The sequence below is a fragment of the Nomascus leucogenys genome, chromosome 3, assembly GCF_006542625.1.
Source record: "Nomascus leucogenys isolate Asia chromosome 3, Asia_NLE_v1, whole genome shotgun sequence".
Taxonomy (NCBI): domain Eukaryota; kingdom Metazoa; phylum Chordata; class Mammalia; order Primates; family Hylobatidae; genus Nomascus; species Nomascus leucogenys.
The window spans coordinates 7,644,634-7,667,011 of record NC_044383.1 but is presented as its reverse complement, the minus strand read 5'-3'; the positions used below and the strand labels follow the sequence as shown (position 1 = coordinate 7,667,011).

General features: G+C 39.4%; 1 protein-coding gene across 1 annotated transcript in view; it reads right to left on the bottom strand.

The window, feature by feature from the left end:
• DHX32 (DEAH-box helicase 32 (putative)) overlaps nucleotides 1-22,378 on the bottom strand; it is a 59,438-nt gene that overhangs the window by 30,405 nt on the left and 6,655 nt on the right. The window contains exons 2-4 of the mRNA XM_030805538.1: nucleotides 13,657-13,744; nucleotides 13,216-13,547; nucleotides 218-411 (exon numbers count right to left, since the gene is read on the bottom strand). Of these exons, the coding sequence (XP_030661398.1) occupies nucleotides 218-411; nucleotides 13,216-13,497 (476 nt within the window). The 5' untranslated portion in view covers nucleotides 13,498-13,547; nucleotides 13,657-13,744. The remainder of the gene's footprint in view (nucleotides 1-217; nucleotides 412-13,215; nucleotides 13,548-13,656; nucleotides 13,745-22,378) is intronic.

The following is a 22,378-nucleotide window of genomic DNA, read 5'->3' as shown; positions in this document are numbered from 1 at the left end:
GGATAATGGGAGTCATGGGATACATTCAGACAAGGAGTCCCTGATGTTGCCAGTGTGGGAAAGCAACTGTTGCTGGCTGGCTGATGACAGAGAGACCAGTTGCTACTGCACAGCATAGATGCTTAACAGGTAGAATGCCAGAATAATGCTCCTTCAGAATTGTAGAACCTAAGCCAAGAATCATCAGCAGGGAGGGGACCGAACCCCACAAACCAACCTCAGGATTGTTTCGTTGGTACAGCAGTTCTCGAAAGGGATCACGTAGCCAACCTCATGACCAATGTTAACATCCATTTCATCCGCCACCCGCAGGGCGAGCTGGACCACAGTCTGCTTGTGGACCTGTGTGCATATCACGCCCCCGTGCTGGTAGTGGATGGAAAGACAATATTCAGCACACCACTGAGGAACCTGTAACAGGAAAAAATGAGACAGGATCAGCTTCTGCTGAAAACAAAACAAGAGACAGCTCTGTCTTATAGCAGGGTTCATCTTATAAGTGATTTTCTTTCATCAGTAAATCAGCAGTGGGCTGTATTACATCTTACTTAGTGAAACTCTGAACAATATGGATTATTCACAGAGTTATTGCTAGGAAATAAAGGTAAGAATAAACAGGAGTTAACAGGGACTGTGAAAGTTTGACTCCCAGACAAAAAAAAAAGGCAGATAAAAATCAAGGACAAAATGAAAAAAAATACTTTCAACCTCACCTGTGTGAAAAGACTAATGTATTTAGAGATTATTATTTTCTTTTTGGTTAGAAGAAAGGCCCATCAAAAATATGGCTTCTGTTATCAGCTGTTGTGTTTTAAGCAATGTAAATTATAGACAGCATTTAGATAAAAAATAGTGACTCAAAATTAAAGCACTTACATTTAAATCCAAATGATCATAACAAATATCTAGATAAGTCTACTTAACATTTCTCTGATAATAAAAGCTAAAATATCCTGGTAATTTACCATCTAAATATAATTAAATAAATAAACCCATCTAAATAAACCCAGTGAGATAATCAACCAACCCATCTAGATTTGGAAAGAGTCAATTCCAAGCAAAGCTACTCTAAAGCCATTTTATTTTAAAAATCCTTTTTTTCTAAAATATATTATGGACCAACTGATGTTTATCACATTCATTTGTACAAGAATTATTATAGTAGAATGTACTGAATTCATTTGTATGCTACAATCTTAAGGCATTGTCAGTAAATTATGCATTGTCACATGCATTTTGAAAATAAATTATTCCAAGAGTGTTTGTAATTGATCTAAGGTATTTAAACGTTGTAAAATTTCTAATTATCTTGAGGTCTGCTATTTACGAGATTCATTATGAAATTCTTAGATCTGAATTCTCACTGTAATTTGAAAAATGAACATAACTCACCAGAAATACAAGTAACTCCAAAATGAATGACTGCTGTAGACTGCAAATTCCTAAGGACTGAAAGGCAAATGCACTTCCTGCATTTTCAGATAGGTGTCAGCCTTGTCAACAGGTTGAAAGTTATCAGTAATTATTTACTCAACGCTTACTTTGTTCTATGAAAGATGAAAGTTTAAGATACTGCGCTCAGGAAACGTGCAATCAAGGCAAGACCCAGGAATAACAAGCCACCTAAGGGATTGGCCACCTAAGGGATTGGCCACCTAAGGGACTGGCTTGCCATTAATTTGTTCCATGTAAACCACAAATTTTCTAAGCTTTAGTTTTCTTACCTGTCAGATGAATAGACTGAATGAATGAGAATTATCCTTCAAGTTTGAACGCAGATGTCGTTTTCTCCACAAGGCTTGCTGTGATCCCCTAGGTATCTAGATCCACGGTGTGCTTCCCACCGTGGCAGCCATCACCTTCCTGAGGTTGCCTGTTTGTTCCTAGTTCCCCACTACCTAACGGCCCCTCATATGAGCCCTAAAAGCAGAGACCTATCTGTGTTGGTACCCAAATTATCCTAGTACTCAGTAAATATTCGTTGAATGAATAATTTCTTATACTTTCTAGAAATAATTTGAAATTCTGTGATTCTACATAGTCTAAGATTCTACATAGTCTAAGAATTTACATAAAATTTTGCCTCCTTTATTCCTTAGCAAGTAATTTTTTATTCTTGCCAAATTCTTACCTTTAAACTGATTGCCTTCATGTCAGGGTCCACTATCTAGAGTCCCTAGCCAAGACCTCAAACATCATTCATGTGAAAAGCTGTATTAAAACCACTTCTTTTTAAAAATTTTTCTTTAGGCCAGGCGTGGTGGCTCATGCCTGTAATCCTTGCAATTTGGGAGGCCAAGGCAGGTGGATCACCTGAGGTCAGGAGTTCAAAACCAGCCTGGTCAACATGGGGAAACCCTGTCTCTACTAAAAATACAAAAATTAGCTGGGTGTGGTGGCGTACGCCTGTAGTCCCAGCTACTCGGGAGGCTGAGGCAGGAGAATCGCTTAAACCCGGGAGGCAGAGGTTGCAGTGAGCTGAACTGCCGCCACTGTACTCCAGCCTGGGCGACAGACTGAGACTCTGTCTCAAAAAATAATAATAATAATAATAATAATAATAATAATAATAATTTCTTTAATAGAGACAGGTTCTCGCTCTGTTGCCCAGGCTCATCTCAAACGCCTGGGCTCAAGTGATCCTTTTGCCTCAGCTTCCCAAAGTGTTGGGATTACAGATGTGAGCCACTGTGCCAGCCAAAACCACTTGTTTGAATTTGAATCTCTGTCTCCCCACTATGTGGGAAGATCCTTAAGCTACACATGTGTGGTTTATATTTGTTCCCAATACTAAACAGAGGATCTGACATATGGTAGGGATAATAGTTGAGTGGAAAGATGGGTAAGAACATCATAATAATTGAAAAGAAGAGAGAGAAAGGCTTGGGCTCAGTGCTAAGCATGGGAGAGAGGTAATAAAACCACGGGAAAATTACTGCAAAGGAAGAATAAGCAGTGCCCACTAACAGACTAGTTATGAATAGGAAGAAGACAAATATTCTGATTTCTAACTTAAAATACTAATTATATAATTTACAAGAACAGGAATTTGGAAAGTAAAATAAAATGAATGAAGCTAAAGAGCGGCATAAAGTTCTTTTGGGGAGAATCAGGAGTTAGGAGGGGAGGAAGATGACCTTCAGGAGAGTCAGGAAGATGGTCAGTGTTATCAGAAGAACATCCAGGCATAACCATCCTGGGATCAATGGAAAAGCAAGGCAGGAGCCTAAGGGAGAGGTCAGAGCTAGAGACAGGCATGGTAGTTGCAGAATTTCAGTACTGAAAGAAATCTCTGGAAGACATGAAGGCCAACACCCTCATTTTACACATGAGGAAAGAAACTTAGAGGCGTGACTTGTCCAAGGTCATACTGCCAGTAAACAGCATGACCAGAACCAATCTATATCTTCTAGTTTGTTGGCGAGTATAATTTCCACTACATCACAGTTGCTTCTAAGCATCTTTATAGAAAGGTGGCAACTGAAGCCATGAAATTCTCAAGCAATCAGCATTTTAAATTACTCTTTCGAGGCTGGGTGCGGTGGCTCACATTTGTAATCCCAGCACTTTGGGAGGCCAAGGCAGGTGGATCACTTGAGAGGTCAGGAGTTTGAGGCTAACCTGGCCAACGTGATGAAACCCCATCTCTATTAAAAATATAAAAATTAGCCAGGCATGGTGGTGGGTGCCTGTAATCCCAGCTACTAAGGAGGCTGAGGCAGGAAAATCACTTGAACCCGGGAGGCGGAGGTTGAAGTGAGCTGAGATCGCGCCACTGCACTCCAGCCTGGGCAACAGAGCAAGACTCCATCTCAAAAAAATAAAAAATAAAAATAAATAAATAAATTGCTCTTTCTAGCCTAATGGCAATATCAGGGGGACAGTACTATGATGACAGTGGGCACTGCTTTACATAGCTAGAATTGTTGCTGAAATAATACTATCCAGTTTTATTAAAACATTTGGACACGTTCAGCCTGGTTATTCATATAAGGTCCAGGACAGCTGCTTTCAAACTCTAAAATTCGATAGGATTACAGTGATCATGAACCATGTTCTCAAGCTTCTGATTTGGGCCTTTTTTAAAAACTGCATTTAATTTCTATCTCTTTACTCATTTAAACACATTCTGCAAGATTAGTTTATTATAGTATGTTGATAATGGCATAAACATTATACATTCCTGGAAGTACAAAAAATATACCAATCCAACAGTCTTCATTTTCCTTTTCTGCCTTCCTCTACATTAGAGCGAACTATTTCACCCATGAGGCAAAGACATTAATTCAGAAATGGGAAAAGACCATCAAATATCAGTTAAAATAACCAGTAGAAGGCTGACCATATCCACATTGTGCTTAATGTAGGAATGTTTGCTTCCGTGGCCAAGTTAACAGCTGAGCAGAAGTCACAACAAATTATAGTGCACGTACTTAACTGTGGCTCTGACCACATAGGATGCAGCTCCCCTTCCAGTAACAGCTACTCGGAGATAGTTAACAGTAAGCAATGCAAACGCAAACTGAAAAGGTTATCTCTAGCCAGAAAAGAGGGAAACATGAAACCATCTGCCTTGTTTGTTACAGTTCTCCAGTTTTACATGCCTTCTGAATCACTCTGGGCAAGCTAAGTAACATACTAGGGGTTGATTCCTTAGCAAACTTGAATTACTGGCTAAAAAAGTTGTGATTTGGCAAACGTCAATAATTTGAATATTTCACATTTCAAGGGATACTGAGATTGCAGCTTTACAAAGAACTCTTGCCTTGTCTGCATTTCTAGTAAATATTGTATCTCTTGTTGGGTATTGACCTTTCTTGCCCTAGTTCTGCTTCTTTTCTGGTACTACTTAGCGACTTTTTCATTGTCCCAGTTGCATCTTTGTCTTCTCACCAATGAATTACATGGCTGTTAGAGGTTTGGGTTCTACCCCATGGTTCCTCTTTGGAAGATATTCCCCCCTAGTATTAAAAAACATTATTCTGGATGGACTAGTTGCCAAGTTGGCACTATGGGAATTAGAAAAGCTTAAATAGTTGTACCTTTCTATGAATCATTTGGCTTTAACTTTTTTCAGAGAAACATGGAATTCTGGGTCACTTTGTGACTGAGTACTTAGCAAAAGTTGCACAATATGGTGAAGAAACAGAAAATTGCTCCTCTAACACATAAAAAAAGCCTATTTTCACAGTGATTTATCCTGGGAGTTTTGTGATGTGCAACCCTCGGATTTATACATTTGGTCTGGAAATGCTCCCTAACTAGAAATCAATACTTCACATCTTTTTATTCTGAACTCACCGAATACTTTTTTCATGTTTCTCAATCCATTTTCTAAATGCAGTTTTCTGTACTTCTGATGTGCCATTTGCATAAAGCCAGAGCAGTGGGGCCTGCCCTACGCTCTGCCCCAAAGCCCAGCTGGAACTGACTCTGGGGCATGCAAGGTAAGCAATCGAGGCATGAGAATGTGCATCCCTGGCCTCTTACCACCTGCCTGAAAGGAAATCACCAACACTCTGGCCAATCTGCTGCTATGAGAGTAGGTAAGACGAGTCTTCCAGGTAATCAAAATCTAATCTAAATCAAGGCTTTATCAACCTAAGTTAGCCACTACAGTTCTACAACTTGTACAAATTCAGATCGTGAAGCAAAGATGCTCCATTCCTGACTCCGGGCAGCACAGAGGTTGGGCTGCTGGGTTCTGGGAGAGCTGGGGCCTGGGGTCTTTAGGGTGGGCTGCAGGGAGATCTCCTATTAAGAATCTGCAACCAGATCCAGATCAGAATCAAGGGAGCAGCAGCAGCATCACGTATCCGTGTATGGTCTCATCACTGCCACTGTGGCAAGAGGACCTCCACATGAGCTACACTAGTGTAGAAATTTCTGTCCTTTCCATCTACTGCCAGTAATTGTTTTACCTCATCTAATGGATAATACAGTTAGTTAACTATAATTTAATATAGTTAAATGAGAATAAATGAAGTGAGAAAAAAAGGACTTCCATGAGACACAATGCTACTACTGTTTTCTTAGACACATACTAGTCCCAAAGGCCTTTAATCCCTCACTTTTGATCATCAGGATGTCCATCAGGACCTGAGTCCTCTTCTGCTTTCTTCTCTTCATGTCTCTAGGGCCATCAATCCTGCAGCTACTGCCAAGGTCCCAATCACTCCCTTTAATTTCAGTGCCAGAAAAACAGAATCCACAAGTTGAAAGGAATCTAAAGAACCACCAATTCACCCAAAGGTGAATTCAACACATTCAGTGTTGAATTCATCAGCACAAGCTCATGGTTTTTAAGTTTGTAAGTCTTAATGGTTTCAACAACATTCCTGCAAAATGCCTATGCCTGAGTATGCCCCTAAGGCAGCCATCCCACCCAAAGTGAGCCAATGTATCAGAATCCATTACTGAGAAGTAAGGCCCCTTCTGAATCAAATGTCACACATCCCTGGATAACACAATTCACATATATCTTGGTTTGGAGTGAATACAGGTAGAACCTACCAGTAGAAAATGGTGAACAAGTTTACTCAGTCAATAAGGGTACAGATGTTCTAAGTCATACAGCTTCTTAGAATCTAAGTTAATTCTTTTTCATATCATGCTTATTCACCTCACTGACCCATCCATTCATGGGAAATTTCAGGACAAAAGCTAGAGAAGGAGAAACAAGCAAAACAGACACTTCTAGAGATGTTTCTCTCTCTTTCAGGATCTTTCATAACCTGTCTGCAAAAAATGTAATAAGAAAAGATTCTATAAACATATGGGAAATTGTCCTTTGTTTCTCTGGGACAGTCATAAAATAGACTTCATAACTTCTGCACCAAAGACAGGTGAAATCTTTAGGACCTTTGTAAAGCTTGGCTCTGAAGAAAGACTTTTTTCTTGAAAGGTTTAAAACTCCGAGGAACAAGAAAATAGTCTCGCAAACTCTTAAAACAACAACAACAACAAAAACCAAGTTGTTTCCAGAAGAAAACGACCAATGCTCCCACTATCTAAATTAGTTTAGGATAGATCCATTTTCTTATTTGAGTACTATTTTGATTTTTCTCACCTTGAAGATACATGTCATCCCAATTAACAGAAAATAAGCATAATTCATTGAAATAATTGAGAAATTAAAAATGACAAGAGAAACCATTGCTAGGTATTAATATAACATATTATATAATATATAACAATTCTTGCTCTTAAAGATGATAAATTCTAAAAGAAAACTGAAGAAGTAGATTAAAAAAATTTTTTAAACTGCAGTGTGGATTAGCAATTCTGAAACTACAATATGAATTGTTCTTTCAAGTATCTTTACTTGTTCAATCTGAGAACAGGTAAAGATAGTGTGAATAACATGAAGTCCTGTTTCTCATAGAGAAGTTATAGATATGAAAACTGGGAAGGCTAGAAAAAACCCTGTAGTGCTAAATTGGAATCAGAGGCATCAGTACAAACTCATGGTTTTTAAGATATAGAAAGAGAGATAAAAATATGAGGGGTAAGAAAATAGAAATACATAAAAATAGAGAAAGAGAGAAACAGAGCTAGAGAGAGAAATAGAGCCACAGATAGATGGGTAGAATGAAATGTGTGTGTATTGCACTCACATGCATTTATTTCCTTGTTGTGTCCACTGAGATGGCCTAAAAGCAACGATAGGCCGGGTGAAGTGGCTCATGCCTATAATCCCAGCACTTTGGGAGGTCAAGGCAGGCAGATTGCTTGAGCCCAGGAGTCCGAGACCAACCTGGGCAACATGACAAAACCTCGTCTCTATAAAAAATACAAAAATTAGTTGAGTGTAGTGGCACACACCTGTAGTCCCAGCTACTCTAAAGGCTGAGGTGGGAGGATCACTTGAGCCCAGGATGTCGAGGTTGCAGTGAGCTGTGATCATGCCACTGCACTCCAGCCTGGGTGACAGAATGAAACACTGTCTCAAAAAAAAATAGCAATGATAAACCAATGGTAATGGGTACTTAGTGTCCAGATCTTGGTTTCAAAACACAGTTCCCCACTAAATGGAACCAGGACTCCTGGAGAAAAAAAGATGGTTTCCTATACTGACATGGGAAATGTACTAGATGAACCTGGAACATCTTACTGAGCCAGAAAGTAAAGAAGTGCTCAAAAATAATGGGGAAATGTCAAAAGGACAGAGAAGCCACATTGGGGGCAATTTGGACAACAAAGTAAGTAGGCTTAGTAATACATTATAACCCACAGAATAAAATAAGAATTTATGTGTCCACATTGACATAAATAAATGATGAAGGACAGAAAGCTCAGCCTTACAGGAAAATCCTAAATAATGTGTAGAAGGCATGTCAGAATTAGAACAATCATCTTTGGTTACTACTAATGTAATAATTCAAAGGTAAGAATCACCAAAAATGCTAACACTAGTGGATGAATGTGAAACTGCCTTTGCAGAAATTGTAACAGTGAGAAAACTATGATGGTGAAGGAGATCTGACCTGACCAACTCCATCTTGCCTTTCACCCCCAAACTGCCCTTAGCCATTCCTGCAGTGGGCCAAGCTAACTGTTGGAGACATTTAGTTTATAGTTTAAATGATGATAGCAAAATGAAACTGCCTTTGTAAAACTAATGAAAGGACACCAGGTTAGGAGGATGAGAGGGGCCTGAATTCTGCCAAGATGTAGGTATAGTTAAATGATTACCAGTCATTATTCCAGGGGTCACAAGATTTGTAACCTCCTTGTAAATAACATCACTATTATAGAACCTAAGATTGGCCTTCTGAGATGCCTTTTCAGGATTTGTATTTCTGACAACTGGATGGCCCTGTAACCGGATAGACCAGTAACTCCTCTGTTGTCCCTACCCAGAAGTGGACTCAGCACATGAGGACTGTTTTCCACACCTCTGTGATTGCATCCTCAGCCAATCAGCAGTACCCATTCCCTAGCCCCCTGCCCACCAAACTATCCTTGAAAAACTCTAGCCTCCAAATTGACAAAGAGGCTGATTGGAGTAATAGTAAAACTCCTGTCTTCTGTTTAGCCAGCTTTATGTGTATTAAATTCATTATCTACTTCAATTCCCTTGTCTTGATAAATTGGCTGTATCTGGACAACAAACAAGATGAACCCATTGGGTGGTTACAAATGTATAATGAGAAACATTTACATACTCTCAAAATATGTATCTATTAAATGATTGGAGGGAAATTATTAACTTTTCGATAAAGAACAAGGCAGATGCCACCTTACCAAGGGATCAGATTTAACATCACCAGCATGGGCAAAACTGACATCTTGTGCCTCCTGATATGAGGCACTGAGAAGGATACACAGCACTTGTGTGATCTTCTTGCCACACAATGCAGAGCCTGAACCTAGCCCTAAGGAAACATCAGACACGTTCAAACTGAGGGACGTTCTGCAGAATATATAACCTGGGCTCTTCAAAAATATCAAAGTCATAAAGGACAAGGAGAGATTGGGGAGTTGTTTCAGATTAAAAAATGACAATAAAATGCAATGTAATTTTAGATTGGATTTTGGACCAGAAAAACAATGTTTTTCAGTGATTATAAAGGCTATCAAGGGAAACTGATTAAATGTGAATGTCTAGAAATCAGATGATAATTAGATATCAACATTACATTCCAGATTTTGATAATTACGTTATGGCTACGCACTATTTTTCAGTAAATACTCTGTTAAGTATTTGGAGGCAAAGAGCATTATGTCCTCAACTTACTCCTAAGTGGTTCAGAATAAAAATGTGTATGAATGTATGGAGGGGGCAGGGAGGGAAAGAAAAAGTTTATACGGCAAAATCTTACATTTGGGGAATCTGGGTGAACAACATATGGAAAATCTTTGTATTATTTTTGCAACTTTTTGTAAGTTTGAAATTATTGTAAAATAAAAACATTTTTTCAATGTTATTTATCCACAGAAACTAGGAAAATTATACTCATTCAATTCTCATTGTTAGCTTCTTGTAATGAACTGAAATAGTTTGTTATAACAATAACAGCATAACAAAGAACAAATCATAATAAACCCTTGATACTGGCAGCTGTAAATCAGATAAAAAACATCTGTTGTCCAGCCCTCCTCTTTTCAAATTACCTTTAAAGTAAGTTAACTTTAGGCCAGGTACAGTGGCTCATGTTTGTAATCCCAGCAGTCTAGGAGGCCAAGGTGGGAGGACTGCTTGAGCCCAGGAGTTCGAGACCAGCCTGGCCAAAATGGTGAAACCCTGACTCTACTAAAAATACAAAAATTAGCCGAGCATGATGGCGCATGCCTGTAATCCCAGCTACTCAAGTGGCTGAGGCACAAGAATTGCTTGAACCGGGAGACGGAGGTTGTAGTGAGCCAAGACTGCCCCATTGCATTCCAGCCTGGGTGACAGAACGAGCCTCTTTGTCTCAAAAAATGATAGTGATAATAAAATAGGTAAACTCTAGAGATAATAAACAACTTGAAAGCAACAATTTATAGTAGAAAATATCCTTTTAACTCCAATTCAGAAAGCTACTGATGTTAGATAGACAAATTATCAAATCCTTCTGGGCCACAGTTTATTTATCTGAAAAGTGAAAGGGTTCCATCAGTTTCTAATTCTACTCTATTAGACCATGGTCTATTCTACTAGATCTATTAGTGACTTCTCTATGAGAAAAGGAGACTTCTTATTATGCACACTCTATGGTCTATTCTAATTCTTACATCATGAGAATCTAGAAATGAATTTCATGATAAAAATACTGGTTGCTTGCTTTAAAACTTAAGAGTAAAATATGGATCTCACTTGAACCAAAACTTGAAGTTCAAATACAACAACAAACTGAATAATAAGTATTTATTAACTATCTAATGTTGGGGCTCAGGACATACCTCCCCAGAGTATGACCGAAGGAGACCAGAATATGTGACCTCAAAATATGCCTCCTTTGCACATTTTGAGAAAGCATAGACATAGGAGTAGCTCTGAAAAGTTACCTTTTTTAAAGATGAATTTGTGCCTACACAAGAAATCTCTACTTATAAGGGCATCTCCCTCTCTGCACCAGGAGGAGATGACTAAGTAGAGAAGACATCGACTTACATCTTCATAACAAACTTCACCTTCATTTAAGGTGCTTTTCCTGGCCATCTCATCTTAACAGGGTTGTTCCCCGCAGCCTTTTTTACTTTGTTTCAGAGAATGATGGTATTTAAGCCCAAAATTTAAATGCTTTCTTTGAGATCTACTCTAGAGACTTGCTCATTTCTCTGGGGTTTTTCCCATGTATACATGAGGCATACATATTAATACACTTCTGTTTTTCTTCTGTTAATTTGTCTTTTGTTACAGGGAGCCTCAGATAAGAGTTATGAAGGACAGAGAAAATTATTATTTTTTCCTTGTCTACACTACCCTGTTTTTCTTGGTGGTGTTTTTGTTTTTGTTTTTTTGAGACGGAGTCTTAGTCTGTCACCCAAGCTGGAGTGCAGTGGCACAATCTCAGCTCACTGCAACCTCCACCTCCCAGGTTCAAGTGATTCTCCTGCCTCAGCCTCCCAAGTAGCTGGGACTACAGGTGTGCACCACCATGCCCAGCTAATTTTTGTATTTTTTTAGTAGAGTCAGGGTTTCACCATATTGGACAGGTTGGTCTTGAACTCCTGACTTTGTGATCTGCCCGTCTCGGCCTCCCAAAGTGCTGAGATTACAGGTGTGAGCCACTGTGCCTAGCCTTTTCTTTTTTTCTTTTTTTTTGAGACAGGGTCTTGCTCTGTTGCCCAGGCTGAAGTACAGTGGCATGAACATGGCTCACTGAAGCCTTGACCTCATGGGCTCAAGTGATCCTTCTGCCTCAGCCTCTTGGGTAGCTGGGACCACAGGCATGCACCACCATGCCCAGCTAATTTTTTTATTTTTTATAAAGATGGGATCTTGCCATGTTGCCAAGCTGGTCTCAAACTGCTGGACTCAAGCAATCCTCCTGCTTCAGCCTCCCAAAGTGATGGGATTATAGGTGTGAACCACTGCACCTGGCCCACTATCCCGTTAAACAAACAAACTTTAATTGAGAGGCCATTAGGCTGAGGCAATGCCAGAGCTCTAGAAGGTCCCACATAAGCAAACTAAAGTCCAATGTAAATAGTAAAACCATACTAGACTTTACCAATCAGAAACTGCCAACTATTCCCGAACTAGGAACTTTCCACTCTAACCAATTTAAATGTCTTTTGTCTTACTTTCATGTTCAGCCTATAAAAGCTCACTGCCCTTGCTGCTGGAATGGGGCTCACTAACCTCCAATCGTTCTGAGTGCTGCCTAATTCATGAGTCCTTCTTTGCTCAAATAAACTCTTTCTTTGTTTTTTTTTTTTTTTGAGACTAGGTCTCACTCACATCGCCCAGGCTGGAATGCAGTGGCATGATCACAGCTCGCTGCAGCCTCAACTTCCCAGCTTCAGGTGATTCTCTCACCTCAGCCTCCCAAGTAGCTGGGATGACAGGCATGCGGCACCATGCCCGGCTACTTCTTTGTGGAGACAGCATTTTGCCACATTGCCCAGGCTGGTCTTGAACTCCTGGGCTCAAATGATCTGCCCACCTTGGTCTCCCAAAATGCTGGGATAACAGATGTGAGCCACTGCGCCTGCTCCAACTCTTTCATATTTTAATATCCCTAGGTTTATCTCTTAATGATCCTAATTCTTTCCCCCATCTTAGACCCCAAAGTGTGTGGCCCCAAGCCTGGATCATATTTGGTTGCTCAGTTATTTCTTATAGTCAGGAAAATCAGAATTTCCTTGTGCTTTTGATTTCAGTAGCTCAGCCAGCTTCAACAGCAAGCACATCCATATATGTGGATTCTCAGACCACTGGGCACTGAAACAGAGCAGTTAATCCCCATACCCATGCTGAGGAAATAACACGCATCACATCTTTTAAAATATCATATACACAATGGATCATTTGAGTAATTTTACTATTACTCTATAGACAATTCAGTGGTACCCTAAACACAATTAATTTCTATATAGATATTAACTTTTCAGCTAGTATTAGTAACATTAATAAAATTAGGTAAGTGATTTAATGATTTTATCTGAATAATGTTTTTTTTTGTTTTAGACACTATTATTAGAACACCAGGCTGTGACATGTCATTAAATAATAACTGAAAAATCAACACATACAGCAAATTATTTTTTGTAGTGGTTACTCACCTGAGAGCTCTTACCACATTTAGCATCTCCTGAAACAATCACGATTTGATTTTGAAGCAGGTTCTCCATAAAAGAGTATTTTTCTTTCCATATAGGAAGATCTTCTCTTTCTTTCAGAAGTTTATAATAACGTGATGAATATGGCAATCCATCAAAGGGGTTAAGTTCCAAATCCTCACAGGCCAAAACCTCTTCCTCATCCCCATCGCTGGAATCCAGGGATTCAGGAAAATAGCGTTTTTCAGAGGAAGAGTTTGGACACTCCAGCCCTTCTTCTTCCATCTTGTCCGACAGTGAGCTCACACAGCTGACATTCCGCAAGCAAGTTTCTCCTGTCAGTAACCCATTGCAAACAGGGCTTAAAAGCCTATTTATACAAACCCATATGTCCCAATCTCTAAGACTTCAGTTCAAAGTTTTAGCAAGTTAAATTCCTCAAACCTGCATCTGTTCTCCGTTGCTGTGTTACCCACTGTGCTGGCTCACTGCAGCACTCTTCGGCATTGAAAATGATTGTCAATAAACCACACTAAGAAAAAAACAAACAAAAAGAGTAAGGAAAATTAGGAACACATACAAGTTAAAAAGAAAATGCACGGGCGTTCAAATGAAAAGCATTATTTTTTTTTTCTGTTAACGGGTTTCTGTCATTTCTGCTGCCTGCTTAAAACAGGAATAATTTAGGCTGGTGTTTAAAGTTTGGTCGGTTCCAGTATTTCCTGGCTGGTTCAGAAAATGATTCTGCACTGGGCCTCGTGCTCTCTGCCTGACCTCTATCTCAGGCTCTGCGTCTTGATCAACTGTGAATGGAAAGCAACAGGAGGGACAGGATTGTGATTGTGAGGCTAATCAATCACGTGGTCACCTAATCCCATGTCAAAAGAGGAGCTGGACCCTATAAAAGGAAAGAACTGATGGCCTGGTGAGTGTTTCTCTAACACAGGCTACAGGCAAGTCTATTATTAAGAAATCCTTTACTTTAATGAAAAACATTTTAAAAACTTTTCGTTTTCCTTTTGCTTATGTCAGTTTAGAAAGCCAAGTGAGGGGAATGAATTTATTATTTCCTTCCATATGTAGTTATGGTTGGCTTTTATTTTATATATATATAAAACAAAGACAGGGTCTCACTCTGTCACCCAGGCTGGATGCAGTGGTGTGATCATGGCTCACTGCAGCCTCAACCTCCCAGGCTGTTTTCCCTCTGCCTCAGCCTCCTGAGTAGCTGGGACTACAGGTGTACACCACTATGTCCAGCTAATTTCTGTATTTTTTGTAGAGACGGAGTTTTGCCTTGTTGCCCAGGCTAGTTTCGAACTCCTGGGCTCAAGTGGTCTGTCCTCCTTGGCCTCCCAAAGTGCTGGGATTTCAAATGTGAGCCACCGTGCCCAGCCGGCTGGCTTTTATTAATAAGGTCTTTTGTTTAATTAAACCAGAAATCTCTAGCATATTTCTTGAGATTCCTGGGTCTTGAGCCCAACATGTCAGTACCAAGAGGCCATTAAGGACAACTTTTAATTTAAATGAAGAAGAGAAATCACCCAAGAAAGAGCAAGATTTATACCAATAACTCAGTCCCCACATGTCAGGTGTGGGGTCTTTCCCCTTCCAATTACTAGTGATTAAAAAGAAAAATTCCATTAGTGTTGCTGGAAATAAGCCCCTTTTCACATTAACCAGATAAAAATGAAAAAGAAAAGTTAAAAAGAAAAATACAATACAGTTCATGATATTTTGTAAGTTATTGCTCTTTTCAGATCACCTGATTTACCTTAATTATTGCTTTAGATTGTTGGAGCCAGTGTGCGCAATGGTTAGTTCCTAATTAGTAAGTGATAAGAAAAGCTCTCTCTCCATTGGTCAAGACAGGCTCCAGGGCAACAGTCAATCACTCAAAAAACATTTGCTGAGTGTCTTCTAAGGGCTGATTAGATGAGTAAACTAGGCACTAGATATACACATAAAGGATATTTTGAAGATGGCAGCAAGAGCAGGATAGAAAGTTTTAAAATTCACAGACGAATAAGCTAGTTTAGAGATAAGTAACCAGAGGGGGAGAAGAACTTTTATAGCTCTTCCCAAGTAAAGTTCTTAAAAATTCATCTAAAAGCCAGTGTTTCAAAATTAAAATGGAATTACAAGGCATAAGAGAAATGTTGTAATATGATTCACTTCAGAACTCTTCACTGCCTCTGTAGGGTGAGAGTAGACCCACAGAATAGCTCCAGGGAGCATGGTAGCTTGAGATCATTGCACAAGCTAACTCTGGGAAGGTATCCAAGAATCAGAAAATTCCACTCTTAAGAGAAGTAAAAATTTAATTTTATATTCTATTTTTCTTTTGTTCCGATTAGAATCCCTTCCAAGGGTTCTCAGCCTACATGTAAATTAAATTCCTATTAAATATTATAACCAAGGATTGCCTTAGGTAGTATTTCTTAACTGTTTTACCTTAAAAAAAAGAACAGCTATTATTTTTACCAAATAGAAATGTTTCTCTTATTTATAATACTCCCTAAGAGTGTAATAATCTTATAATTACAGTAAATTCTTACTTAGAAAGCACTGACCACTTTGAACCCTGAGGAAATAATCAAGTTTTCTGAATAGTCTTCTTTCTAAAGACCTGAGACTTACCTGGCCCCTTCATCACACATTGTGCAATGTATCCACACACATTAGCCTTAACCACTCTCTGTTATGGTGGAATTAAAGATGGCCACAGATTATCTGCCACTGTTCCAAATGAAGAGGTAGAGTCTATTTCCTCTCCCCTTGAATCTGAGCTGGCCCTGTGACTCACTGTACCAAAAGAATGCAGTTAAGTGATACTGAATCACTTCCAAGATATTCCCATGCTTGAAACACTCCTCTTTGGAACCAGCTGTCATTCTGTGAGGTACCCAAGCCCAAGCCACCGGGAAGAGACCAAAGCTGAACTTCCAGTCCACAGCAGCACAAACCTCCAACCACGTGAACAAGCTGCCTAAGATGCCCCAGCCCAGTTGAGCCTCCAGATGACTGCAACCCCAGCCAACTGAGCAGAAGCAGCACCCACAGTAGCCCATACAACCCAAAGTATCATGAGACAACAAATGGTCACTGTTTTTGTAAGCTACTAAGTTCCAGGGTGGTTTGACTTGCAGAAACAGATAACCAAACTTCTGCCTTCTTAAATAAACTATACTCACAATTTAACTTTTTCATTGTGACTCAAGGTCACCTTTACATCAGTTACCAAAACAGAATGATGTCCTCAGATGTCTCTGAAATCTACAGAGGCCGAAGACCAGACTGCTCTCCTGGAGCCCTGCTCTTCTCTGGGAACTCAGAACCCATGCCACAGTGTGGTGTGGCCCCTTACCTTGTGAGGCTCTTCTCTGCCTTTCTAACCTGCCCTCCTAACCGGTGCATTAGAAGCCAGACAAGCTTGTTTGACAGACACATTTGTAAAGCTTGAGTCCATAAAGGACGCTACCATTGAATCCCATGAGTCTGAGGCGCAAAGCTATGACATTTATAGACTCTGGAACATCTATTTCGACTACTCAGAGGGACTTTTTGCTGCTATATGGTTTGGATTCCAAATTTGGAGGGTGGAGTAGCTGAGACCCAACTGGAGGCTGAGTTTTGGGCCCACTGACTGCAATAACATTCATATACCTCTCCTTATTCATCTTGCAACTGGTGTAAGCTATGTAAATGTTTTTTCCTAGAGGTAATTAAATATGTGCCAAAGATCTATGTCTTGGCCTTTGGCAAATTTAACAGTACCAGTCTAAAGAAACAGAAACAAATAATATGGTAGGTTAGATGTCACTCAAAATAAAGTTTAATAACGGTTCTAAGTATAAACTACATTCCACTACAAGAAATTTAAATCTGAAAGATTGACCATTTGCTTCTTTCAAAGCTATCATACATGTATATTGTAGATGGCATACTTTGTCAATGACAGCCATTTGAAATGAATCTATTACAGCTCTTAAACATGCATTCATGAAAATAATACATATCTAATTAACAGACAACCTTAACAAGGTAGAATTAGAAGTCGATGTAAGATGAAGCTATGTCTTAGTCATTTATGTGTTTGGCTCTGGTCCAGTAATTCTAGAAATACAGTTCACAGAAATGGAAAGACAAAGTTTGTAAGGCATTAAGTGAAGCAAAAGCATTAATTTGTCCTGAGTAACTTCTTACGTTTCACCATTAAGTGCTCTTTTTTTTTTTTTCTGTATTCAAGCCAATATTACTGCATACTTTTCACGTATCAAATTCCCAAATATACAATTTTAGCACTTGGTAGATATCTGGAAGTTCCCAATGCTTAGTTCCTGGACCTCTCTTCCCCTTTCTCTAATAGGGCCTGAGTGGTCTCATCTCATCTCATGGCTTTAGTGCCATCCATACGTGGATGCATGCGTGCATCTGTCCTTAGGATCCATTGATCTAAACTTTAGTGTCATGTATTCAACTACCTATGCATCATTTCCCACTTGGATATTTAATAGGAAACTCAGACTTTACACGTCTACAACTGAGCTCCCAACATGTACCCCAAAGCCACAAATCTGGTCCCCCCAATCTCAGTTAATTCCTTCCTTCCAATTGCTCAGATCAAAATATTTGAAGGTACCCTTGATTTTTCTCTATCTTAAATCTCACATCTGGTCCTTCGACTGATGTGGTATGTAGAACGGCCTCCAAAGATGTGCATGTAGGAATCCCTGGAACCTATGAATATGTACTTCGCATGGCAAAAGGGACTCTACAGATGTGATTAAATTAATAACCTTGAGATTGGAAGATTATCCTGGACTATCCTGGTGAGCCCAATCTAATTACATGAGTCTTCAGATCAGAGGACCCTCCTAGCCACAGTCAGAGGAAAATATGACTATGGAAGAAGGTCGGAGAGATGCAATGTTGCGGGCTTTGAAGGTGGAGGAAGGGGCCACGGCCGAAGAATGATGTGAGTGACCTCTAGGAGCTAGAAAAGGCAAGGAAACAGATTATCTCATAGAATTTCCAGAAAGGAACACAGTCCTGCTGGCACCTTGATTGTAGTCCAGTGAGACTGACAACCGACTTCTGATCTACAAAGCTGTAAGATAATAAATTACCACTCAATTTATGGTAATTTCTTATAGAAGCAATAGAAAACTAATATATTCAATCATGTCAGTTCTGTTTTCAAAAAATATCAAGTGCCCCATAACCTCTACTGTGAACACTTGGTCTGAGCCACTATCCCCTCTCACCTGGATTACTGCAATAGCCTCCTAACTGGCCTTCTTCCACCCTTAGCCCCTTACAGTGAGGTCTCAAGCCTGCAGTCAGAGTCATCCTATTAAAGTCAGCTCATGTCTCCTTTGCTCAATAGTCTCCAATACTTCCCATCTCATTTCACTCTGAGGAAAAACCAAAATCCTTAAGAGGACCAACAATCACTGTATGATCTGGACCCATCGCCTCTCCACCCTCATTTGCAACAGCTCCTACTTCAGTCTTCCCTGGCCAGACGGCTCCCCTGCTATTCCTTGAACACCATGGCACATGCCTGCCTCTGGGACTTGATGCTCACCCTTCTGTATGTCTGAAATGTTCCTCCCTCAGATATCCAAATGGCTAGCTTCCTTGCTGCATAAAGGTCGTTACCAAATGGCAGCTCAGTCAAGGCTTCCCTGGCCACCCTATCTAAACTTTTACCGCTCTCCTACACTCCCGAAAACCACTTCCTAACCTCTTAAACTGCTTCATTTTTTTCTCCTTAAGACCACCACCTAACATAATGTATATATTTTCCCTCCTTGTTTTCTGTTGGTGCCCTCCACTGGAATGTGAGCTCCATGAAGCAGGGGCTTAGTGTCTCCACTGCAGTCTATCTTGCATAGTTACAGCCTTCATTATTTCACTCTTAGCTAAGTTCAAGATAGTTGACTACTGCTGCATAGAGTTTAAATACTTCTATCAGGAATTCACTATGTTTCTGGATTTATGTGACTTTTTTGTTCCCTTCTGTTTATGACAAATGATAGATTCTTGCTATTCTTAGAATTCTTTAAGACTCACAAACCCACAAACTGGAATATTTGTAGAGGCTCCTGGTCATCCCTTGAATCATACATCCAAACCCCAAATTAACTCCTTTTCAACATTTATTAAAGCTGCTTTCTTCTTGATCAATTCAGAAGTTATCATGTTGAAAAGTACAAAGCTGCACTGAGATTCAGACAATGGCATGTATCACGCTTGCTCTAGCAGATCATTATCTTTGTGGGACCGCTTGTAAATTGCAGATGCTGTGGAGGCAACATCAAGTATGAGGGGACTCTTGAACCGTTTGTACCAGTGATTATCTTTTCCCCATGTCTTTCTGTCTCTTTACTTACACTGTTATTGGAGCTATACCTTCTTCACTGGTAATTTCCACTCCTAAATCCAAATATAGTGGGTGACTAATTAATAATTATGGGCTGAGTAAATAATGAATGAGTCATTTTCTATCCTTTAGGGATCATATGCTTCTAAGAGCAACATCTGATTGTATTTTGCCATCAATATCATTCATACTCTAATAGGTCTTCTGTGTCCTCAAGTTTTCTCATCCTCAATGCCTCCATTTGTGGGTTTTCTATTTACCTATTCAACCAATACTTGAGTGCCTACTATGTGTCTGCAATGTGAACATGGTAGGGACACAGTTTGAACAGGCAGGTCTGGTTAGGTAAGGCTGAGGGTGGGGTGTGGAAATAGAAATTATTTGTCTATGATATGTAGACTCAACCTTACAGACAATTACCTAAAAGAAAGAAAGACCTGGTACAAGATGAGTTCAAAGATGAGATAGGGGCCAGATCGCAAAATACCTGATCTGCTATGGTAAAAAGGTTGTGATTAAAGTGTCATGGATCTAACTTACCTAGTCATTTCTTGATCCAAATTTCATTTTTTACTCCTTCTGTTTTTCCTTATAATTCTCCTCTTAAATTTCAGGTTACTCTCTTTTCTTTATTTTACATTATATGTGTGTGTGTATTTTTTTAAATTTTAGAAATAGGGACAGAGTCTATGTTGCCCAGGCTGTATTCAACTCCTGGGCTCAAGTGATCCTCCTGCCTTAGCTTTCCGAGTAGCTGGAACTACAGGTGCACACCACCATGCCTGCCTTATATTCTTTAATATTACCTATAATTTTTCTAACACCCACCTTCAATTTTCTTAGTCATTAGTGAGATTAGGTAACAGTTTATGGCAAAAGGTACAACAAAAGTGATTATGAGCAGATGCACCAAGCATGGCAATAAGAGAAGCCAATACATCCACTTCCATGCAAAATATTCTAAGAAATATTAAAAATCAAATAACATTTCTTGACTTGAACATTTTGCATTATTTTCCTTTTTTCCCTAAGCCCACTCACCAGTAAATTAGTCTGCAAAAATAAATCTGTCTCATGATCTAACTCATAGTTTGTAACCCCTATACTATATAATATACATATTTATATGTAAAATACACATGCCTTGCGTTTTAAAAATTATTATGTTTATATTACTCCAAAATTTGTTTCAACATTATCTGTTTGAGCAATGCATTTTTTTTTTCTTTTTAGTCCGTCACCCAGGCTGGAGTGCGGTGGTACGATCTCAGCTCACTGCAGCCTCCAACTCCTGGGCTCAGTTGATCATCCTGCCTCAGTCTCTCGAGTAGTGGGACTATAGCAACACACCACCATGCCTGGCTAATTTTTATTTTTTTATTTTTGTAGAGACAGTGTCTCCCTATGTTGCCCAGGCTGGCAATGAACTTTTTTGAGAAGAATTTGTGCTCATTTTAATCAAAACTTCACAAACATTTTAATATTTATTTAATGTCTCTTCATATTCTATGGAACAATCAATCATTTATAATTCATATGTTTGCATGAAGGATGAAATAGTAAATTGGTAATTTAAAAAACACTTAAGGATGAATCTTCTATAATACTAATCTTTAAAAGTTATAATTTTGTTATTATATCTAAAACTCAGATTTCTCTAGTACTGCAGGTTTCTGAATCTCCTAGAAGATTCAAACACTATCTTAATAAAGCAAACTCTGAACTTTATTGCGATAGCATAATGCTGAAAAAGTAAAAGGTATTAATTCTGTCCTGGCCAGGTGTAGTGACTCACGCCTGTAATCCCAGATCTTTGGGAGGCCAAGGCGGGTGGATCACTTGAGGTCAGGAGTTCAAGATCTGCCTGGCCAACATAGTGAAACCCCATCTCTACTAAAAATACAAAAATTAGCTGGGCATGGTGGCGGGTGCCTGTAATCTCAGCTACTCAGGAGGCTGAGGTGGGAGAATTGCTTGAATCTGGGAGGCAGAGGTTGCAGTGAGCTGAAGTGCGCCACTGCACTCCAACCTGGGCATCAGAGTAAGACTCCGCTTCCAAAAAAATAATTAATTAATTCTGTCCCATTGTGGTAGCAGCTCAGCAAAAGGAAACATCTGTCTATATTGAAATCTTTGGAACCAAGCTATAACACTATTGCAAACACTCACTGCATATATTCAACACATTTATTTAGATTCTCACTTATTTCCTCTTGCAGGTTTATGGTAGACCTCCCAAAGGCAAGATTAATTTCTGAGCCAGCTTTACAACTCCCGCAAAATAAGATACAGGGCTGTGCACAAACTATGTGATCAAAAAATATCTGCTGAACTCATAAACAATATAGTCTATTATTACAATGTTTAGAAAAAAAGAAAGTTAATGAGGTATTATGAGTGTATAATAACGTCTTCAGAATAAAGGGCTATTATTTTTTGGAGAGCGGGATCATTGGTCCAATACTCCACGTCAACTCTGGTGCTGGTTTGTGGCACGGTAAAGAGCTTGCACCAGAATGTAAATCAACTCACTGCTTCCTACACTGAAGAGGTCTTGCTATTTTTAAAAAGTCAGCTGAACACTAATCAGTATGTTTAGTGACATCGCCTATTTACATTCCGGCACAAGCTCCGGATCTCACTGCAAACCAGTAAGTCTGCACTGGCCCTGATCTGCAGGCCACACTTTGAGAAGCCTGGTTCCATGCTACTACTGTAGTTGGACTAATAATAACAATGATGATAATTTTACAAATTAGCATTTATAGAGTGATTATT